Below are 14,247 nucleotides of genomic sequence, written 5' to 3' on the forward strand. Positions count from 1 at the left end.
ATCTCTGAGTTGGTACAGAGTTTCTTGTGAGTATTTGATTCGGGGCGGATCAGAACCGGCCAGGGGTGAGGGCTCTAGGCTCGGTCTGGCGCGGACGGGCGCAGACGGGCTTGCCTTAGGCGCTCCCGCTGCGCTCGTCCGCTGCGCTTCCGTCATATGCACATTTTATGGAGGTTGATTGAGGGGGGGAAGAAGGGGGTGTGGCCAAACAAGTGGGCGTGGCCTGAGTCCTCGCGCTGCGAGCGTCCGAGGAGTGGAGCAATTTAGGAGTCAGCTGGCAGCGTTAGAGTCCGCTACGTGAGCTGGGTAAAGTGCTCGATTGTTTGGCAGTTGCAGAGTGCTGTGGTGAGTTTTCTAAAAGCTAGCACACGTTATTCAGTGACAATTTTTCAATTTTAAAAACAAAAGCAATGCGCTGCGCGCTCTCCCGGCTTCCGCCTCAGGAGTGTGATCAATAGCTACCTGGCGCTTTTATTCAGCGTTTAAGGAGTCGTCTCGGGGGGCGTGGCCAAACAAGTGTGCGTGGCCTGAGTCCTCGCGCTGCGAGCGTCTGAGGAGTGGAGCAATTTAGGAGTCAGCTGGCAGCGTTAGAGTCCGCTACGTGAGCTGGGTAAAGTGCTCGATTGTTTGGCAGTTGCAGAGTGCTGTGGTGAGTTTTCTAAAAGCTAGCACACGTTATTCAGTGACAATTTTTCAATTTTAAAAACAAAAGCAATGCGCTGCGCGCTCTCCCGGCTTCCGCCTCAGGAGTGTGATCAATAGCTACCTGGCGCTTTTATTCAGCGTTTAAGTAGTCGTCTCGGGGGGCGTGGCCAAACAAGTGGGCGTGGCCTGAGTCCTCGCGCTGCGAGCGTCCGAGGAGTGGAGCAATTTAGGAGTCAGCTGGCAGCGTTAGAGTCCGCTACGTGAGCTGGGTAAAGTGCTCGATTGTTTGGCAGTTGCAGAGTGCTGTGGTGAGTTTTCTAAAAGCTAGCACACGTTATTCAGTGACAATTTTTCAATTTTAAAAACAAAAGCAATGCGCTGCGCGCTCTCCCGGCTTCCGCCTCAGGAGTGTGATCAATAGCTACCTGGCGCTTTTATTCAGCGTTTAAGTAGTCGTCTCGGGGGGCGTGGCCAAACAAGTGGGCGTGGCCTGAGTCCTCGCGCTGCGAGCGTCCGAGGAGTGGAGCAATTTAGGAGTCAGCTGGCAGCGTTAGAGTCCGCTACGTGAGCTGGGTAAAGTGCTCGATTGTTTGGCAGTTGCAGAGTGCTGTGGTGAGTTTTCTAAAAGCTAGCACACGTTATTCAGTGACAATTTTTCAATTTTAAAAACAAAAGCAATGCGCTGCGCGCTCTCTCGGCTTCCGCCTCAGGAGTGTGATCAATAGCATATAAGAGCAGTAGGCCTCACAGTAGTGAAAACAATTTTAGCTGTTTGTCACTACCAGGTATGTAATACTTAAAAGAACATATCCTGCCTTTTACTTATACAGCACCATGCCCTTAGGGCTACCTAGTGCTTACCTTGGGGTGGCCTATGGGTATTAAATGGGGAGTTTAAGTCTTGGCAATTGGTGTTAAATGCCAAGTCAAAGTGGCAGTAAACTGAGAACACAGGCCTTGCAATGACAGGCATGAGATAGGTTGGAAAGGCTACACGTGTGGGTGGCACAATCAGTGCTGCAGACCCACTAGTAGCATTTAGATTACAGGCCCTGGGTATATGGTGTACCACTTTACAAGGAACTTATGGGTAAACTAAATATGCCAATCAGGTATATACCAATGTCACCATGTTTTAGGGAAAAGGCACATGCACTTTAGCACTGGTTAGAGGTGGTAAAAGTTCTAAGGCCAACAAAAGATACAGCAAAAAGTGGAGGTAAACAAAGAAAAGGTTGAGGGAAGACCACCCTAAGGATGACAGGTCTAACAATATTGGAAACCTAAGGTTGAGGAAAGTACTTTTACTGTGCCTGGAGCCCTTAGAGGCTACTTTGAATGAGCTCACTAGCCAGTGTGCTGAGTTGTGAAATGTCTGTGAAAACTGCACCCCTAATCAGAGACAATGAACTGGGTGAGGGAAGGTGTTTCCTTTTCAGTGTAGAAAGGCCTGTTAATATTGACCCAGGAAGTTTATTAACTTCAAAGGGGCCTGTCCTGTCTCCTGTCTCTTCTAAGACCTCCTGAAAGAACTTTCCATCTCATGCAGACATCCAACATCACATGTGACTTTCAAAGGTGAGTTTTCTGTTATGACATAGAAAAACGAGTGCCACAGACAGGGCAAGCATGATGCAGAGTTTTAACCAGTCAGGTAGTCTTTCATATGGAGATCATGTAAGAAATGCCAGGAACTAATCCGGCACCTATGTTTTGGACAGAGTGGTGTAATCCCACTGTCTTTATCATCACATGAAAATGGCATTTTCTTCCTCTTCATTCACCCACAGGAGGCATCATTTTGACAGTTTTAACCATGAGCTCTCCTCGCCAAAGCCACCTGCCTCATGGTAATGATCAGAGTGGCCCAGACTTCATTTGTTGCTTACATGTTTTACATACGATTTTAGCAAATGTTACTTCACTGGTCTTTTTTCATGATGCAGTTAAGTTAAATTCTGTGTGAAACATCTGCATGTGTTCATGAAAATTGGATTTTAACTGCATGCTCCATCTCATCTGATGGTGATAGCACCATACGCCTCTGCATATTCTGTGCTGGGGAGACACAGGAAATATGACCCTTTAAATGGCTACTTTTTCATCTACACTTTTTATCTGGTTTCAAGTCTTCCTACTTTTATAAAAGGTCAACTCTCTGATGCAGATATCTGGATCTGCATTATACTTGTAGGATCACAATACCTGATAGTGAGTGGTGTCAAAACATCTCGCGGAAAGAGCTGCAATATCACATCTCTTCTTGGAGCCCTCTAATTCAATATATGGGCATACTTTGATATGCATTCTAAATCACATGGCTTATGGACAATGGCAATTCTTTTTGGCTACATGTAAACGTTTTTAGAAATTGCATCCGAATATTTGAAAGGAGAATCAAAAACATATATGTCATTACTTACATCCTGTCCTGGTGGGCCCTGTGGCCCTGTAATACCGGGCGGCCCTCTTTGTCCCTTGAAAAGAAACATAAAGATTAAGTCATTCAAATATGGGAAATTACAAGAATATGAAAACATTCAATTTCCATTCCAATTCATGGATGTTTCCAGGAAACCTAATTGTGTAGTTTGTAGGAGAATGTAGGTGAACGTTAGGTAAATATGATATGTTTTGAACATTTGATGAACAGCAAGAAAATCATTCGCATTTTACACCTTTCATTACGCTAGCCGTTAGTCAACATTTCTCAAGTAGATTTTCTCCAAGAGTGTGGTCCATAAATTCTGGTATCCAAGGATTCAACAATATTTATGTCTGCTTTTAATGAAGGATGCAATACTGCCTGTCTCTGCACCGTTCCAAGAATATAATACTATTTAGAGATACTCTTCTCCCATGTTATGACAATATCAAGGAATGCTCTTGTCTAAGAGTACAACCGTATCTATATCTGCTCTTTAACATAGGCAAAGCAACCTCTATATCTACTTTTACCCAAAGATATAAAACTTTCTATATTTTCTCTTCTCCGAGGATACAACACAAGATATACTCTATTCCAAGGGTACCACACTTTCTATATTTGTTTTTCACCTATAATGCAGTATAGCTGTATATAATATTCTCCAAGAGAGCAATACTGGGTGAAACACAATCCATCAATTTCATAGCATCAGAAGAAAGAGCACTGATGATGATTTCACTAGGCACTTACTGGTATTCCTTTCTCTCCTGGTGGTCCATTAGGGCCCTGAAAAGGACACACAAAGAGGAATTAAGTATTAGCTGCTTGATTGAAGAAGTGCTTAAATGGCAGTCCTTAGTCGTTAATCATTCACATTGAGAAATAGATCAAAATTATTCTGCATTATACATAGTAAATTTGCTAATGATATATACATTTTGAATATACAGTATTAGCTCAAAACATGTTTGCCATCAGTTTTAAAGTGGTGATTAAGCACTACAATGTGTTGGTGATTTTATGGAGGGCATAAATTGAGAATTAGGCAGTAGCCGGCACATGCAAAATAACATAGACTTATGTGAGGAGCGGAACCCAACCTATGGTGCTATTTCATAGCACAGAATACACTCCCGCACCCATATTGAACACGAGGCTGCACTTTACACTAAGAATGCAACAGAACTCAAACAGCAGCAGCCGGTCGCAGTCACTACGTTTGCTGCTCCTGTGCCTCAGGATTGTTGTACTAAATTACTCACAATTACGCAAACACACATGCACTCTTTGTTTTCATTATTTCAAGTAAAAAGCAAAAAGCAACTAATACCTGCCTCCCAAACCATGCTTATATCTTTGGAGAACTCGAACAGTCTGAATTATCACACTTTAGCCGTGTGATGGTTAGTAGTTGTGTAACTACTGTCATTGGCAGTGATGGCAGGTACGTGGGTGGTGCGAGCTGCTGTGGCGTTCTGACCAGAGCCCTAGCACGTATTTCTTAACAAATTAAGTAATGAGGGGCAGATTTAGGAGTTCTGGCGCATCTCTGCAAATCAGAAGGGATGCGACACGCAATTCCCTCCCTGCGCCACCACAAGTGCGTTGCATTTACAATGCGGCGCACCGTGGCGCAAGGATAGGGCGATGCGTGTTGCATCTTGTGGCGTAAGGACGGCGCATTGCTGGAGTCATGTCGCAATCACAACACAGCTCCAGCAATGCTCAGGGGTGCCCTATGCCTAACATGCTGCGTCACTCCTTACGCCTACTTCAAGCAGGCGCAGGGATTTTACGTAGTATGGACGTAAAAGTGACTCAGTGAAATCTTGTAGATTTCACTGCGTCACTTTTACGAGGCGTTCCTGTGCCGATACGCCCACCCTGTGCCGGAACGCCCACGCCTAACGCAGGTTTCATGTGGATCAGAGCTTTACAACGTGACGCATCTCCCTAGACTCGTCATGTTGTAAATAGGGCCCAACGTGGTGCATAGTTTACGCCGCCACTGCATCACAGGAGTGACGCAACGGCGGCGTAAATGTGGTGCATGGGGTTTGTAAATCTGCCCCTGAATTTAAAGCGATTGGTTGTTGCCAATTCAGTCAGTTGTAGAAAATAGACTTTCATGGCGTCCTTTATGTGAGTTTTTCAATTTAACAAGCTTCTGGAATTAGCGTCGTCTTGTTCATCATAAATATTTTATCCAAAAGACAATTTTGCATTTCTCCAAGACTTTGTATTTAAGTGTGACTTTTTCAGTAATTCTTTTCAAATGCTGGCGTTCCTGCCACTATGACATTTTTAAGTAAATAAACATTTAATAAATACTGGTTCTAGTCGTTGATCGCAATGACCTATGCATTTCATGATAGATCATGATTGTGATCGTCTTGTGTCGTAAAACTACATGAATTTGACATTTTATTAAAGGTGGTGTAGCCACCAGGAGTCCTTTTTGGGCATAGTAACTCGGGGGATTTACAAGCCAGCAGCAGGGTGTTCCATACAAACCTAGTTTAAGCTAGCAGCAGGGTGTTAACTACACACCTAGGTACATTTAGCAGCAGTGTTCTCCCTAAACACTTAGGTGAAGCTAGCAGCATTGTGTTCCCTACACACCTAGGTGAAGTTGGCAGCAGCGTGTTCCCTACACACCTAGGTGAAGCTAGCAGCAAGGCATTCCCTACACACCTAGGTGAAGCTGGCAGCGGGGTGTTCCCTACACACGTAGGTGAAGCTAGCAGCAGGGTGTTCCTTACTCACCTAGGTGAAGCTAGAAGCAGGGTGTTCCATTCACACTAGGTGAAGCTAGCAGCAGGGTGTTCCGTACACACCTAGGTGAAGCTAGCAGTAGGTTGTTCCACACACATCTAAGTGAAGCTAGCAGCAGGGTGTTCATTACACACCTAGGTGAAGCTAGCAGTAGGGTGATCCATACACACCTAGGGGAAGCTAGCAGGTGGGCATTCCCTACATACCTAAGTGAAAGCAGTAGGGCATTCCCTACACACGTAGGTGAAGCTAGCAGCAGGGTACTCACTACACACATAGGTGAAGCTAGCAGCATGATGTTCCCTACACACCTAGGTGAAGCTAGTGGCAGGGTGTTTCCTACACACCTAGGTGAAGCTAGCAGCAGGGTGTTCCCTCCAAACCTTAGTGAAAGCAGCAGGGTGTTCCCTACACACATAGGTGAAGCTAGCAGCAGGGGGTTCCATACACACCTAGGTGAAGCCAGCAGCATGGTGTTTCCTACACACCTAGGTGAAGTTAGCAGCAGGGTGTTCCCTACACACATAGGTGAAGCTAGCAGCAGGCGGCTTCATACACACCTAGGTGAAGCTAGCAGCAGGGTGTTCCCTCCAAACCTAAGTGAAAGCAGCAGGGTGTCCCCTACACACATAGGTGAAGCTAGCAGCAGGGTGTTCCATACACACCTAGGTGAAGCCAGCAGAATGGTGTTTCCTACACCTAGGTGAAGCTAGCAGCAGGGCGTTCCCTACACACATAGGTGAAGCTAGCAGCAGGCGGTTTAATACACACCTAGGTGAAGCTAGCAGCATGATGTTAACTACACACCTAGGTAAAGCTAGCCGCAGGGTGTTTCCTACACACCTAGGTGAAGCTAGCAGCAGGGTGCTCCCTACACATGTAGGTGAAGCTAGCAGCAGGATGTTCCGAATATGACTCTTTACTATGCAAGCCATTACATCGCATACCTTCACAACGCGGTTGTTACAACGACCGCGTTGTTACCACGCAATACCATTACTAGGCAAGTTATTACATCGACTTGCAGAAGATGGCGCCGTAACATTAGGAATGTATAATTTACTTTTCCAACTCCAGCCTATGCAACAGTAGGGAAGGTGTTGGAATAGTAAACTATACTATTCCTTATGTTAGAGCGCCATCTACTGCAAGTCGATGTAATGACTTGAGTAGTAATGGTATTGCGTGGTTGTGAAAGTATTGCGGTGGAATATCCACGATGTAAAGGTTGTTTCCCGTTCCCTACACACCTAGGTGAAGCTAGTAGCAGGGTTTTCCATACACACCTAGGTGAAGCTAGCAGCAGGGTGTTCTATAAACATCTAGGTGCAGGGTGTTCTCTACACACCAAAGTGAGGGCCTCGTACACCAAGGTCTGTTGCAGTCATCATAAAGCCTGCAATTCCTGCAAATCGTTTGCAACCACAAAACATCATTTTAAAATATATCAAAGCCATTTTACGAGCCAAGGGCTTTTGCAATCCAGTACGAACCACAAATAGGAGGAGGCCATAAATAGGCATTCTCCTCTGATTTGGAATTTGCAATGGAATGTATCAATGGTCTGAGAAAGCAATTGTAATTGCAAACCATTTATCAGTTGCAATTGACTTGGGGTAGTAACTAATTCCCATAGTTGAAGCTCTACCCATGGGACAGATTCCTCATCGGGGATTGTGTTTGCAGGTTCAGAACGAAGGGGCAGTGGATCAGTGGAGAACTGCCTCCTCCCACAAAGCATCCCATATGAATGCATTTATTATACATGGGCTGTTTTTTATTTTTAAAGTTTATAATTTGGGAATGTAAATGGAAGGATGGAGGTCTGCTGTCTCTTACATGGTCTATCCCAGCATTTGCAGCCAATCACATGGGCTTGCAAATTGCGGCCTGCCTTGAGAGTAGCCTTAGTAAGGTTATTTTACCACCCCTTGCAAATGGACAATTTTCCATGCAACCTTTTAGTACATATGTCACATTTTAAATTACACATGCGTTCTGTAATCAGTTTGTGTAAATGTAAATGTAAATTGATACTTGTATAGCGCACTACTCACCCGCAAGGGTCTCAAGGCGCTTGTACGAATACCGCTGTGGAACCCATCCTGGCTTTCCCTGTGAGGCGTCCACTCCTGGGCACCCTCAAGGTGGAGGCCAAGCCTCCTTAGCGTTGTGGGGGCCGTTGTGGAGATTAAGCAAGCTATTGCCCAGAGTTGCAGAGTGGGACTCTATGATTGGAATAGGCACCGAGGCGAGAATTATCAGGTCCGTGGAATTTTGAGCCCAAGACCCGCCGAGGCCGGGAATTGAACCCTGGTCCCGGGCTAGACCTCTGCATCAGGGTCTGCCGCTCCAACCATTGAGCCACACTTCTCCACGGTGTGCAAACGGTGAGCAAACAGCACACCCCAGTTTTGTGAACTGGAATAATATATTAGGCTGTGTTAGATGTAAAAATCACCCTTGCTAAAAGATGCATTTTAACATTCTGAGTTCAGGCATACTAAACTTTATTTTCCTACCTTGTTCCCAGGGGTAGTTATGCTTATAAGATGTTATAAGCTAACTCCCCATTCTATCCTATGGGAACAGGTAGCCTTGCAATAGTGAAAACAAAATTGGCAGTATTTCACTATTAGGACTTGTTACACCTACCAGTACATGTCCTACCTTCCACTTACACTGCACCCTGCCCAGGGGGGTACACTGGACCTACCATAGGGGTGTCCTACATGCAAGAAACTGGAAAGTTAGGGCCTGGCAAGTGGGTTCACTTGCCAAGTCGACATTGCAGTTGACAAACTGTGTACAGGCACTGTGGTGGCAGGCCTGATTTACCTTTTCAGAGCTACTCATGTAGGTGGCACAATCAGTGCTGCAGGCCCGCTAGCAGCATTTGATTTACAGGCCCTGGCACACTCAGTGCACTTTACTGGGGCCTTATCAGTAAATAAAATATGCCAATCATGGATAACCAATCATAATAACAATTTACACAGACAGCATATGCACTTTAGCACTGATTAGCAGTGGTAAAGTGCCCAGAGTCCTAAAGCCAACAACAACAGGTCAGTAAAAAATAGGAGGAGGAAGCAAAAAGTTTGAGGATAACCCTGCAAAAAGGGCCAATTCCAACATGCTGTATATTGATTAGGTCAACGATTAGTATATGTTCATTCATTGCAACACATTTGCAATATGTGTGAACCATCAAATGCTCCATGTTTGGTCTATGTCCTTTTCAGTAGGCGCTGAAAAGCTGGTAACAGGTGCTACAACTTGGCAATGTAGAATACAGCATTCTTATTAGACTGCTTGAGATACTGCATTCAACTCATCCTTGGAATTTCGGGGTCACCCTGGTGCCACCACCAACCTTTAGATGTAGATGTAAATCAAGAGGGAACAGAGTAAAAACAAACTTTAGCTGCAGGTAACCTGCTCGGCAATCAGCCTATAAGCAACCACAGAGAAGCCAAAAGTCACAATGGAATGCTTAATAAAGGATTAGCCGAGGGTGATGTATTGCAGCAGCCCCTGTAATGAAAGCTACAGTAACAAACCTGAGATGTTTTCTGGTTGTGTAATTTATCATACCATGACAATGTGTAATTACTCTCATTCATCATAGTGTACTCGGTTTACAGTAAAAGGACACATTATTACAGACCGTAAGAGTCCACGCAGTTGTTCAGATAAGGATGGGAAAAGCTGTAATAGCATGACACTCCTTGGAGAGCGCGTGTGTGTGTGTGCATGCATGCGTGCGTGCCTATGTGTGTGTCGGGAAGGATCATTGGATTGAGTACCTGGCTTATGGGAACCTGTACACCTTAAACAACGGGTCATGAACTTTTCATGCTAATATTCGACTATGAGTAAGGTTGGACCTGTATTGCTTAAATTGGGGTCTCAACCTTTTCTTTACTTAGATCTACTTATGTTCCGTAGAAATCATCCCGAGCTACAAATATTATTAGTGGCATCATGGTGGCCACAATAAAGAGGATTACATTAGTCGCCACCCTATGCAGAAATTACCTCAGTTTATCAATCAGGCAGGGTTTCCAGCAGTGACGTAAAAAAGGTTACATCAGTGTTGAACACCTCTATATCGGTAATACCTAACAGCCAATAAATAAATAGTGATTCTACATAGTGCAATATTTACCAGATATGGAATTATTGCATCTATACGAGTTCTGCACCCCAGACAACAGGTAACAGGGCAGTTTCTTTCTAATTCTTAAACATGAAATGCACTGATGTGATGGTTTTGAGCATCTTGAAATTCTGATTTGGGACAAATCCCAGTTTGATCCTGAATCAGGATTTCTGAAAAATTGAAGCCCACATTTGTAAACATTGATGAAATTAATATTTCGAGTGTGTTGTCCTTATGATCATGCCAGGATTGCATTATGTTAGGATCACGTTGGTTACTATAGTTTTTAGATAGAGTAAGTGATTTCTTCTCACTATTTCCAGTTCTTTGATACAGACTAAGCAAAAAGCCTCCTACATCAAGTAATGTCTTAAAGGAGTAGAAAACATTTACTAGGAATACTTACTGGGGGTCCCGCAGCTCCAAATCCTTTTGGGCCTTGATCTCCAGGTTGCCCAGGAAGTCCAGGAGACCCTCTGTCCCCCTTCAAAGACAAAAACAAGAAAAAGTAAGTTCTGGAAAGAGGTGCAAAGACACTTACAAAAAAAATCCAATGTTATTTATTTTACAAGGCCAAAATACAGTAGCTATTTTCAGTTAAGTGTATTTTCTGTGCAGATCAGGGCCTATGTAGACCCGTCCTGTTTTTAGTATAACGTGAATATCATTAAGCTTACAAATGTAAAATGATATTGCGCTTAGGGAAAGAAGAAAAGTTGTAGCATCCTTAGTGCTCCGCATTAGTTACTGAAAATGTGCCCTGCCACTGCTGGCACTGGAACTATTTTCTGCATATTTATGATTTTATTCAGCATTTGTCAACTGCTGTATAAGTTAACAGATTTAATAAAAATGTGTTTTTAATTGGAGCGGAACAAAAGTTACTAAATAATGTTCTATAGTGATGGTTGTACTCCCTAGATTCGTGGTGTAGTTTATCGCCAGTATTGTTCAACCTTAACATTCCTCCACTAGCTCTTCTGATCCAAATTATTTGGATTCATATTTTTATGTACCCACATGACATTCAAATACTGTTAAGGACTGACAGTCACATTGAGTATGCAGAGCTGTGGGGAGTGAAATGCCCCCTGCATGGTCCACAAGTGTGCCCCCCTCTCTGAGTGCCCGACTGCTTTTGAAACTGGCATTTTTACTTTTTATTTTTGCCCTGGCATCAATCTCATATAATCTGTGGGCCGAGCCATAGTCCAGTCCCTGGTGTAGTGCAGTGAAGAACCTATGCCGTGACCTGAAGGAGCAGACCAAGTGTGTCCTTGTGGTGGGCATAGGACCACTGTCCATGCATTCCTTGGGTGAATCACAAAAAACAGTGGTGGCAATGTATTGAGCTTCTGTGGATCATTAGTGTAATCAGTTTTTTAGGACAAACATAGCAAACACAACAAGATGATGGACGGAGTACGAATCAGTCACATAGTGAGCAAAAGAACAATGGATTCAAACGGATCTCTTGACTGGGGTTGGGTGGTTAAAACGTTTCAGCACTCCGTCCATCATCTTGTTGTGTTTGCTATGTTGACCCTAAGTGGTCAAGGGTATGCCCAGACGTGGGTCCCTTGCTCGCTGCGCCACTGGATTCAATCTAGCCTGGCTGATGAGGGGTGCTTGTTTCGGTCCAGGGAGGACCTGGCCTCGGAGTTTGGGCTGGGCTGGTCCCATGAGGAGGAGGGTTAAGACTGATTTTCAAACCCAGCTAATCCAAAGTATTCCTATTCCTGAGTTGGAAGCAGATGGATCAGCGAGAGGTTCTACATCTTGGCTAGAACTTAACTTTACCAAACTAACCCCTATGACCAAGGTTAATAAAAATAGAAAAAATCCTTCTGCCCCATGGTTCACTGAAGCCCTAAGACTAGACAAACAAGCCTGCAGGAGACAAGAAAGATAATGGCGGAAAAACTATGATGCAGCTGAAAAAGAACAATATAAGCTTATGCTAGCAGACGATAAGAAAAAAAGAATTACGGAGAAGAGTCATTTTTATATGCAGAAAATAGAATTGGCAGGAAACTCCAGTAAATAACTTTTTTCAGTCATATGACTACTACTATCAAGGATAGCAATGTGAACTGTACTCAAGATTTTTGCAATCTATTGACCCAGACGTTCAAAACAAAGGTAGATCAGATCTTCGACCAATTTGCCATACATATCCCTCAAAATGCCGACTAGATCAGGGAGTTAAAGCCATAATACCCTTAATAAACTTTACTGCTACTTTCCCAATGCAGGTTGCCACCCTTCTTCGAAGTCTGGTTCTCCCGATGACCCTTGCCCTCCAAGATTATTGCATAACACTAATCACATCATTAGCCCTCAGTTATCTGGCATTTTTAACCAAATGCTTTTACAAGGTACCTTCCTCACATTGTGGAAGCAGACTTGTATATTGCCATTATGAAAAAAAAAACAATCTTGATGCAAAGGATCCGGCCAACTGAAAGCCAATTGCAAGACTACCGCTGTCTGCTAAAATATTTAAGAAAATTCTTAATACCGAATGATGATCTAGACCATAGCCTATTTGGCTTCAGTACATGCCATAGTACTGAAACAGCCTTAATTAAGACCACAGAGCAGATTTGTGCTACACTAGATGGCGGGGGATCAGCAGCCCTAATCCTCCTTGACTTGTCCGCTGCATTTGCATTTGTCCTTTTTCGCAGATAGGTCTCAGACAGTGCAACTGGGCGATTTTAAATCCTGACCTTTTATGCTGCCATGTGGGGTGCCACAGGGCTCCTCTTTGAGCCCTACACTTTTTAATAGATATGTGTCTGAACTAGCACCACTGATCAGAAGTTTTAATCTAATTCTGACTTCGTACGCAGACAATACTCAATTGGTTATTTCAACCATTGAGGTCGATCATGCTAATAATCTGCACAAATGCATGATCTCCTTGAGTTCTTGGATGAGAAAACACTGTTTGAAGTTCAATTCAAGTAAAACCGAGGTGGTGCATTTTTGGAAAACTGGCCCCCCTTTGGTCACCAGTCTGGTGGCCATGCATCTTGGGCCTCCCTCCCACACCGGTAATGAAAGCTAAAAATGTGGGGGTCATAAAAGATGAGAAGCTAAATTTTAAATCACAAGTTTATAAGGGGGTGTCTTCTGCATTTCTCACCATCAGAACAGTGCAAAAAAAGTGTCCATTTGTTCCGGAAAGCACTAGAAAGACGGTTCTAACGTCCCTTGTTTGATCCAAACTAGACTACTGTAATGCCTTATATATGAATCTACAGTCTAGTCAATTTAGAAGACGGCAGTCAGCACAGAATACTGCTGCTAGAGTGGTGCTAAATGTCCCCAAACACCAGTCCATTAGGGCTGGAATACAAAAGCTGCACTGGCTGCCAGTAGCTCATCCTGTGAAATTTAAGGCCCTGTGTTTAGCACATAAGGCTTTACACAGAGTAGGTTCATGTTTTCTTTGGCATATCTTTAACTGGCATTACCCCATTAGACAACTGCGTTCGGCTACTGCCTTTTTCATGCCCACCTACAGAATCAGGACAACAAGAGGGGATGAGTTTCAGTCAAAGCACCATTAGGCACTGGAACTCTCGCCCGCTTACCCTTAGGAAGATACCGTCTCAGATAGAGTTCAGGAAAAACCTAAAAATATGGCTATTCAAAAGCAAAGCTCTCTGTATAGTATGGGTCATTGAGTGCCTAGACACCTAAGGGTAGTAGTGCGCTATAACAATTGTAATAACATAACATAACATAACATAACATAACATAACATAACATAACATAACATATGGCTGGATCTAAACTGGGGTGGCATAGTGAGCAAAAGAACAATGGATTCAACCCAGATATCTTGACTGGGGTTGAGTGGTTGAAATGTTTTAGCACTCCGTCCATCATCTTTTTGTGTTTGCTAATAAATCAGCACATCAAGGACAGAGGCTTCAAAGCCTCTGCCGCCTTTGATTTATGACCCTGGCTTCCACCAGACCTGGGAGATGCCACCCTCTGCCCTGATGCCCACTTGGCACTAGGACAGGTGGGAAATTAGCTACGCAGGTAGGCGTGTTGTACCACCAGGTTAATCACACCTCTAAGGTGGGCTGCCTGATGCGCTCCATTAAAGAAGGGTTACACCATCTTGTTTTTGATGGAATTAGGAACTTTGGGACACGGTTATGCCCACTCACTATTGGAAGTGTTCATATGGGGGTGTAGTGACCCCAAGGGTAAG

General features: G+C 44.0%; 1 protein-coding gene across 1 annotated transcript in view; it reads right to left on the minus strand.

Annotated features, from left to right (window-relative positions):
• The window catches only part of COL22A1 (collagen type XXII alpha 1 chain), a 994,625-nt gene that overhangs the window by 116,135 nt on the left and 864,243 nt on the right, over positions 1 to 14,247 (minus strand). Inside the window, exons 41-43 of the mRNA XM_086966258.1 lie at positions 10,420 to 10,497; positions 3,824 to 3,859; positions 3,069 to 3,122 (exon numbers count right to left, since the gene is read on the minus strand). Of these exons, the coding sequence (XP_086822384.1) occupies positions 3,069 to 3,122; positions 3,824 to 3,859; positions 10,420 to 10,497 (168 nt within the window). The remainder of the gene's footprint in view (positions 1 to 3,068; positions 3,123 to 3,823; positions 3,860 to 10,419; positions 10,498 to 14,247) is intronic.

The sequence above is a fragment of the Lissotriton vulgaris genome, chromosome 4_1, assembly GCF_964263255.1.
Source record: "Lissotriton vulgaris chromosome 4_1, aLisVul1.2, whole genome shotgun sequence".
Classification (NCBI taxonomy): Eukaryota; Metazoa; Chordata; class Amphibia; order Caudata; family Salamandridae; genus Lissotriton; species Lissotriton vulgaris.